The sequence below is a fragment of the Dendropsophus ebraccatus genome, chromosome 5 (genome assembly GCF_027789765.1).
Source record: "Dendropsophus ebraccatus isolate aDenEbr1 chromosome 5, aDenEbr1.pat, whole genome shotgun sequence".
NCBI classification, from domain to species: Eukaryota; Metazoa; Chordata; class Amphibia; order Anura; family Hylidae; genus Dendropsophus; species Dendropsophus ebraccatus.
Genome location: NC_091458.1, coordinates 16,262,366 through 16,272,234, shown reverse-complemented (window position 1 = coordinate 16,272,234; position 9,869 = coordinate 16,262,366). Strand labels below are relative to the sequence as shown.

The window sequence follows — 9,869 nt, the reverse complement described above, 5'->3', positions numbered from 1 at the left end:
GAACTGACCCATTCATAGTGATAGGTCACAGTCATGTTGTGGTTTTGCCATGACTTTCCCAAAACTTGGTAAAGCAGCACCATGGCCATCCAGGCATGCTGGGTATTGTAGTTTTGCAACAGCTGGATGGCCACAAGTTGGGGAGCACCGGCTTACAGGCACTGACGATGACCTCATTGCTTCCTGTGGTGACCTTGACCCTAGTTTGTATATGACCTTGAATTTCATCCACTGTACAAATTCAAAGCCTAGGTCACAACAGGCATCAGTAAGGTCATTGAGGTCGGTGATGGCCTTAGACTTGGTTTGAATTTAACACAGGAGGAAATTCAAATCTAATCTAAGGTCAAGGGTCGAGGACATTACTGGTAACGCAGACACTTGTGAATCTTTACCAATAGGGCTTGACCTTTCTGCCTCACCTATATGTTAGCATCCTATCAGAATGGAATACCAACACATTGCACACACATACTGGCATGGGTCCTATTGAGTAAGTAAAAAATGCCCTGGAGTGCTTCTTTAAAGGGGCATTTGTTTGTTTGTTTGTTTTTCCAAATCAACTGGTGTCTGTAAGTTATACAGATTTGTAAATTATTTTTATTGAAAAATTCTCCAGTCTTCCAGTACTTATCTGCTGCTGTATGCCCCGCAGGAAGTGGTGTATTCTCTCCAGTCTGACGCAGTGCTCTCTGCTGCCACCTCTGTCCATGTCAGGAACTGTCCAGAACAGGAGAGGTTTCCTATGAGGATTTGCTGCTGCTCTGGACAGTTCCTGACATGGACAGAGGTGGCAGCAGAGAGCTCTGTCAGACTGGAAAGAATACACCACTTCCTGCAGGACATACAGCAGCTGATAAGTGGAAGACTGGAGATTTTTTAAATACAAGTAATTTACAAATCTAGTAACAATTAATTTGAAAATAAATAAATTATATACATATAATTTTGCAGGAGTACCCCTTTAAGTCTCCCGGTGTTTGTTACCATAATTGGGATATTTTTTATGTTTTATTGTTTTCTATCTGGATTATCAATTACCAGGAAATGTCCATCATGACAAACACTTCACCCGCAGACCCGCCGACCACAAGGTAATCCCCCCAGAAAATGTTGTGTCTCCCGCTGCCCACATGTTTACCTCCAGAGAGATCAGAGGCCATAATGCTGATGTCAGGAAGATCCGACCGTCTCTACATGTTATTCACACAAGTGAGCAGACGCTGCAAAACAACTGGGTGACCGCGGTACACACAGATAGGCTTAGATACAGCAGCTCGGGAAGGAGTATCACACAAATGGTCAGATTAGATACAGCAGCTTAGCAAACATCACAGATGAGAAGCTTAGATACAGCAGCTTAACAAGTAGTATCTCACATAATAGGATCAGATACACAGGCTCAGCAGGCAATATTACACATGATGAGCTTAGACAGAGGTTCAGCAGACAGCATCATACATGACTGACTTAGATACAGCAGACAGTATTATATTTCATAGCATACAGAGGCTCAGGAGACAGTATCACACCTGACTGCCTTAGATACAGTAGCTCAGCAGACAGTATAACATCAGATAGGCTTAGGTACAGAGGTCAGCAAACTGTATCACACATGCATAATAAGAGTCATTAGACAGTATCACACATGAAGGGCTTAGATACAGAAGCTCAGTAAACAGTATAACATGTGACTCACCCAGGTACAGCACTCAGCATACAGTATAACACACAAAAAAGTTTAGACACAGATCGGCAAATTGTATCACACATGACAGGCTTAGATACACAGGCTCAGTAGACAGTATCACAAATAAGAGACTTAGATACTGAGGCCCACCTTATCATACCTGCAGGGTTAGGGCCCTATTACACGGGACGATTATAGGTAAAAAAAAAAAATCGCTAGATCGTTCAGATTTGAACGATAATCGTTACGTGTAATAGCAGATATTTAGCAGGACTACTCTCCTGAAATACTCTGCACCGCTTTAAGGGAATAAAATCAATGGGGGAGATTTATCAAACATGGTGTAAAGTAAAACTGGCTGAGTTGCCCCTAGCAACCAATCAGATTCCACCTTTCATTTTCTAAAGAGTCTTTTAAAAATGAAAGGTGGAATCTGATTGGTTGCTAGCGGCAACTAGGCCAATCCTACTTTACACCAGTTTGATAAAACTCCCCCAAATGTCTACAGGTTGTTTCACCCCAATAAAGAAGTAGATGGGTATATGGCGGTGTCTCTGGCAGGTAAACATGACTCGGTATTATGGGGCAGAGCACATCCTTCTATACGGTGTTTACCTCCAGGCCTGTGGTGTCTATTATCTACAATTATCTGCGGTCGGCTTCTGGCTAAACGCCTCCGGTTATTGTTTTTATTCCATTTATATTTTTCACATATCAGAGAATTATTATAGTGTTTACTATGACTGCTTAAAGGAATAGTCCAGGAAACAGAGAGAGCTGAATCGAGAGTCCCTGAGTCATGCCCCGCCCCCTCAGGCGGCCGCCTAACCAGTATTTTATAGTACGTGTTATTACTGTACTGTATTTCTCTCCCCAGCCCTGTTCCTACTGTATATATACAATTAGCAGCAACAACTCTGCTATTCCAGAGGAGCCAGACAAGTAGTGTTTACAGCTGCATGTGCCGCCATAGTGTCCTACTGTCTGCACAGGGCTCCCACAGCGCTGACTGGTCTGTGCACTGCTTAGTGGTGTCCTGTGTTATTCCTACAGAGGGACTGTGTACAGTACAAGACCCTAGAAGAGATAGGATTTCATTTAAAGGGGTTATCCAGCGCTACAAAAACATGGCCACTTTTTCCCCTACTGTTGTCTCCAGTTTGGGTGCAGGTTTTGAAACTAAGTTCCATTGAAGTAAATGGAGCTTAATTGCAAACCGCACCTGAACTGGAGACAACAGTAGGGGAAAAGTGGCCATGTTTTTGTAGCGCTGGATAACCCCTTTAATTGCTATGATCATGGAGACGAGTGCAGGGAGGGGATGGAGAGGACTGTTCAGCTGTGACTGTATGACACAGTTCTCTCTATGATCATGGAGACAAGTGCAGGGAGGGGATGGAGAGGACTGTGCAGCTGTAAGTGTATGGCCACACAGTTCTCTCTATAATCATAGAAATGAGTGCAGGGAGGGGATAGAGAGGACTGTGCAGCTGTAACTGTATGGCCACACAGTTCTCCCTGCACTCATCTCTATGATCATAGAGAGGAGATAGAGAGCACTGTGCGCTGTATGTGTATGGCCACACAGTTCTCTATATAATAATAGAGATGAGTGCGGGGAGGGGATAGAGAGGACTGTGCAGTTGTAACTGTATGGCCACAAAGTTTTCTCTATGATCATAGGGATAAGTGCAGGAAGGAGATAGAGATGACTGTGCAGCTGTATCTGTATGACCACACAGTTCTAGAGATGAGAACAGAGATCATATAAATAAATGTAGGGAGAGGGCAGCATGTAGGGGACCCTTATAGTTACCACCCAGCACTGTATCCGACATCTAGTCTGCACAGTCCTATACAGGATATCCTACCTGGAATCCTCTACTTTCTCCCCTACCTGACTAGTACAGTACAATATATTAATTATATATCCAGAGTCTCTGCTTAAGATTTCATACACCGATCCTGTTCCTAAACTTTTATAGGGAACATCGTGACTGTAGACAGATCCCTGTAGGCCAGTATGGGATATCTCAGCCACTTGGGCCTCGCCTGCCTAAGAGACGGTGCTAAGAACCTACTACATAGAACCTGCGCTGTGTAACTGTGCAGACACAAAGCTCTAAGTAGTATTTGTGCTCCTATGTATTTTCCATCTCAGCATGTACTGTACAGTAAAGTGCTGGGTATGTGGATACCTGCATAGTAAAAGCATTTTAACACCTATTATACCTGGGATGATATATAATTTAGCAGTTTCCCTTTTCCCATCACTTTCCCTGCATCATTAGAGTTAGCCCTTAGGTTAGAAAATTATTTTATGTGCAATACCACACACAACCTGTGAACAGGGGTGGCGCTGTTGGAGGTAGGTTCATGTACATTTGATTGCTGTGGCAACTCTCTTATCTGGAGAATGCTTCCATTAAGATGGCCATTGTCATACAGCCACAGACCAATGCTGAGGAGCAACTGTTAGTATTTTAAAAGGGACAAATTGTTACCCACAGAAACCAGACACAGACCAGATTTCATGACTCCATTGCACATTAATCTCCGCTTCTCCTCAATAGAAACACACATTTGCACTTGTTACTGGACTTTTATTTAGCGCTGTATGGCAGTATAAATGATGCACAAAAATACCGCCCTCCACTGGGCAAATAGTGCTGCCATACAATGTATGAAAGTTCTACCATAAAGTGCTTACATATAAAAAGTGTGTCTCATACAATACTCCCAACCATGCCCTAATAAAATAGCCATTTGCTGTCCAAACACTGCCACATGATGCCAGTATACCATCACACCATATCCAAATAAATAATACTACCATACAATACTACATATAACTACAATACAATACTGTCATCCATGACCAAATAATAAAACTGCCATTTACTGTCCAAATATCTCACAGTATCCAAATAACTGTACCATGCAGTATCCAAATAATACTACCATACAGTGCTATGCATAACTACAACACAATACTGCCACCCATGACCAAATTATAAAACCGTCCAAATATCCCCATGCACTCACAGTAACATCATTACAGTATCAAAATATTTGTAACATACAGTATCCAAATACTACCATAGTGCTTACATGACACTGCTATATGCTTAAATACTCACACTTCCATTCATTGGTCAAGTACCAACCATACTACCCTAGATAACATTTTCATTTTTCACACAGTACTGCCACACATGCCCAAATAAGAGTGCCATTCATTGCCCAAAGAACACCACCATACATTGCAATAGCTAAATAAATAATACTACCATACAGTACTCACATAACATTGCCATATCATTCTTACACAATACTCCTACCATGCCTGAAGAAAACTGCCATTTATTCCCATGTAATACCGCCACACAATGCCCTAGTTCACGGGTAGGGAATCTTGGCTTCCAGATGTTGCAAAACTACAACTCCCATTATGCCTGGACAGCCTGGCTGTCCAGGCATGATGGGAGTTGTAGTTTTGCAACAGTTGGAGAGCCAAGGTTCCCTGCCCTGCCTTAGTTATATCGTTACATGATATCTGAATAAATAATACAGCCATACAGTATTCTTATGTTACTACCATGAAGTGCTCATATAACACTGCTATATATTACCTGATAGAATTTCAGTGCTGACATCTTTGCCCAAATAAAACTGCTGTACATTGTCCTGATGGTCCATGGCAGTGACTATATACAGGTCGTACCTTTAGGTTGCTCCTGGGGGTGTGGACCATGGGCAATTGTCCAGCTTGATACCCCCTTGGATTCAGGTAAATAGGGAAATCTCCCTTGGGTAAAAAACGCTATTTACCGCCATGTATGTTTTTTTTTTTTTTAAATAACACACAAGAAACAGATGGGATTCAACACTTGTGAACTTTATTTACAAAGAATCCACAGTGACAAAATAAGACAATATAATATGGCAGTCATAGCGACTCAAACAATACACCAAGAGGATATTACCCATCCCCCGAAGGCGCCGGAGTGGTTACAACTTCCATGTGGGGGGGTGGGGGACTTCCGACATTTTAGATTTATATATATATAAAAATATGCCATCAAATTGATTTGGACAATCAGACGCTTAAAATATTATTTACAAGAAAGGCAACATACTGTCCGCTCCTATGTACAATACACAAGGGATAGTCCATAGTTTTACTCCCCCTCTAACCCCCCAAAAATTATGTTCTGTAACCCCATAAGTGCTGGAGGGGGTTTAGTACAGTGCAAGACATAGCAGCACTGGCAGAGTTTTACTGGGAACATCAATGCCTGCAGCACTAGAGAGCAATGCTAGGCGGATCAGCCATGAAACATGTGATTACCTTTGTGGTAAAACAGCCACGAATGGCGCCGATGGGCGGCTTTAATAAAAATAAAAAGTATAAATACTGAAATATTTTACTGAAATACTCTATGAACTAAGTAATGGGGTGTAATAATGGGTGGCCCGTGCTGCTGGAAGTAAAGGACAACAATATGTGAATGTTTCCTATGCTGCTGGAAGTAAATGACAATATGGGAAATTTCCTATGCTGCTGGAAGTAAATGACAATATGGGAAATTTCCTATACTGCTGGAGGTAAATGAGAATATTGGAAGTTTCCTATGCTGCTGGAGGTAAATGGCAATATGGGAAATTTCCTATGCTGCTGGAAGTAAATGACAAGATTTTGTTACTGCAGTGGTTTGCTGTAATAAATACAAGAGCGGCTGTAAAAGCTTGCAGTGGTGAGCTATACCTCCAGAATATACAGTGGGCCTCACTACCCACATAGTCTATTGTCCCTCTTCTTATTCACCTTCCATATTATTGATCACCTTTAAATGACTAGCCCCACCCACAATATTAAAGGGACGGACCACTTTCTTCATGCAGCTTCACGATTGCCTTCATACACCTAGAAGCAACTTTTCCATACTCAATCTCTTCTCTCTGTCCCCCAACATACTGTACCCATACCCTGCATGCTCAGCTTTGGCCATGTGGGATTGGGTAGGGACCCTTTTATATTTAGACCCTATAATAGCTACTTTGATGAATAATAGTCATCCCCCGCCCCTAATTTTAAAAATGAAGGGGTGGGTCCTGGTCCCCACTTTTGGTGGAGAGGAGTCCATAACATAGGGGATCAGTTTGCTTTATCTGCATATGTGGACACCCTTTAAAGGGGCATTCCATATTGAATTAAATGACTGCCTTATCCACAGGAAAGCAAATGTGTCAGATGCCAGATCGGAGTACCCCTTTAACCCAGAATAAGGACCAAGTCCCCTTCATTTCCGAGTTAGAGGAGCAGACATTGAACTAGGAAGATGCAAACCTGAGAGAGAACAGAAAAGCAGCGTAATTGTGAATGCAGCTTTGGTTGGGACTGGAGGGTACGGAGTGATCGGAGTCAATAGAAAACCTCACGGCTATACGCACTGATCCTCTTCATGGCGGTGAGTATTGTTCCCATCGCAGTAACGTGCCGATACATGAGGCCAGGCGCGTTTTATAAACAAAGGCTCCATTTTATTCATATGATACAAGTTAACAGTGAGAGTGTAATGGAAGTGCCATGAAAGGGATCCTATACATTTATGGTAAATCTGATGGTGGCCGCATACAGGGATCACAGTTTTATAGATCTAATTTCTGTACGACTGGAGATCTATAGACAGAGTCCAGGATTCTGCTATTGGGCACTCAATGGGGCCACCTGATCTAGAACAGGGGTGGGGAACCTTCGGCCCTCCAGCTGTTGCAAAACTACAATTCCCATCATGCCCGGGCAGCCGAAGCTTTAGGCATGATGGGAATTGTAGTTTTGCAACAGCTGGAGGGCCGAAGGTTCCCCATCCCTGATCTAGAACGTTAAAAATCTAGACTTTTATAGCAGTATAGTCATGAAGGTCCGGTCAATGACACCCCTTAAGTCCATACTTTATACTCCCAGCAGTCTCCACTTTCCCACTGTATACCCAGATTTTAATAGAGCACAGGAAAATGCAAACATTTGCACTAAAATCATAAAATGTTGCCGTAGCAGCTCCACCTAGTGTTCAGGCTCAGGTACTGCAATTGGAGGAAGAGCTCATTAAAAGGAAAAAAAAATAAAAAAAATAAAAAGGGAATGTCCACGCTGAACTAAAACCGCCCATATGTGTTAGAAGGTAAACATGTGCTGGGGAATGATCTCGAGGTGATCCCAGAAGCTTCTATGTATCACTAAGGCAGGAGTAAAATCAAGAATGTGTGACAAGTCATTGTGTCTGGTCCAAATCAGGCGATTCCTTCCCTAACCGCCTCCCAGGCTGGACCCACTGTCAATAAAGAAGGCGGAATATGTTTATATACCCTGTATCTGCCGAGGCTGTGATGTCATCACTGGGGAAATGCTGTACATTGGTGACATAATCAGTGTCATCTCTATAATAACAATCCAGGTTGTACTTACACAAGGCACAATGTTTAAAGTCTTCCAACCTATCACATCTAAGATGCAGCAGCCATTATGATAGCTGTCTGATCGTCTCTGATCTGTCTGGTCTCCTGAGTTCTCCTGTCCCTCTGTTATTCCTCCTGGAAATGTAGGAATAAAAGTGACAACCGGTCAGTACCATCCCTTTTGTCAAAGGGGCTTATCCCTTTCTCAGGGTCAAACTGGTAACACCCCATTGTTCATGCATTTCCAAGAGGAATAACAGAGGACTGCACAAGGCAGAGTAATTCATGAGACACGTCCGGAGACTGGACAGATCCGCTATACGTGGAGATTCATAGCACGTCACATCAACTGGTAGCTCTTTGGGACTACAGATCTCAGCATGCCCTGGCAACTAAAGGGCCACTGCTTGCTCCTAATGGACTGAATTTGGTCTGGCTAAATCCGCGGTTAGTACCGTTGTCTTGAGTTGCCCATAGCCTCCCCCCTCCCCATCTTCTCTACCATCACGTAGAGACGTAGAGATCAGGAATACATGTGATCGCTTTGTACCACACTAAAAAATATTAAAACTTTCAGAACACAAGTTTTTCACTTGACAATAAATAAGAATAAAAAAAAAAAAAAAAAAAAAAAAATGGCCGGCCGGGCCAGCAACACCTATACACAGTTCATTTATAGCCACAGAATTGGAGTGAACAGTCGGACCCTCCGAACGCTCGGTCAAGTTGGGTCTGAACGTGGTTGTTCCCGATTGACTGTTACGGTGTCTTTATGAAACGCGGACAGAAAACAGAATCCAAAGCACTGACAGACAGCAGACAGACGAGTCGCCGGAGTCACCGCTCACTCACCAGTGGTTAATACCTTTTGTAGACTTAGAAGGTGCAGAGAGCCAGTGATTATCCCACCGACCACATCTACAGTTCCTACCACTATAGGCACATGGGTACCAAGATAGAAGTATCACCATTGCTGGGAAAACTTTGGCAATCGTACCCTTCCGTACCACCCTAAACTTCCATGCTTGGTTCATTGTTCATCGACTCTTTGGACTGAGGGCCCGTTGGGCACATCATAGACCTCTCTAGAGTTGGCTCCTGGAAGCTGCATCATGGAGATGTTGGATGGGCGATGGAGGTGTGAGCATGTAATACGTCAAAAGACAAGCCAAAGACGAAGTTATGGGCAGCAGCGACATTAGAAGAGGGTCTAGCGGAGAGTACTGGGTGTTGGGCTCATCACACCCTCCATAGCAGCAAGTGGTTGGTGCTGTCATCTCTGCCCACAGTCTCGCTGCTGTTGGTGAGCCTGAAGTCCTCGTAGCCGTCTCCACCACTGATGACCAGGAGTTTGGATTTCGGTCGGTGTCGGGTGGAATCTCTCTTTTCCGCGTCGCTTGTTTGTTCGTTGCCTGACGGGAAGAACAGAAGGAGGTAAAAGAAGAAAGAGTAAACCCTGGCCTACAGATAACTGAGGTGACCCAGAAGTGATCAAGTGACCCTCAGCCTGACAACAATGGCCTCTGGCTACTGCAATGGTTAAACAATGGTTAATGACCATACAACAATGACCCACAGACAATTGTGGAAAAGTAGTAGTTGCTCATGGACAACAACGGCAATGGAGATTGCGGTGACAACAATGGCCCCACCATAAATAAGATCACGACAATGTCAGCTGATAATTGAACACAGCACTGGCCTGTTAGAAGGTAGGGTG

The 9,869-nt window shown here is 43.4% G+C and overlaps 1 protein-coding gene across 2 annotated transcripts in view; it reads right to left on the bottom strand.

Annotated features, from left to right (window-relative positions):
* Positions 1–7,537: 7,537 nt before the first annotated feature.
* ARHGEF17 (Rho guanine nucleotide exchange factor 17) overlaps positions 7,538–9,869 on the bottom strand; it is a 155,014-nt gene continuing 152,682 nt past the window's right edge. For both annotated transcript variants that reach the window (XM_069969574.1, XM_069969575.1), the window contains exon 22: positions 7,538–9,561. In XM_069969574.1, the coding sequence (XP_069825675.1) occupies positions 9,389–9,561 (173 nt within the window). In that variant the 3' untranslated portion in view covers positions 7,538–9,388. The remainder of the gene's footprint in view (positions 9,562–9,869) is intronic.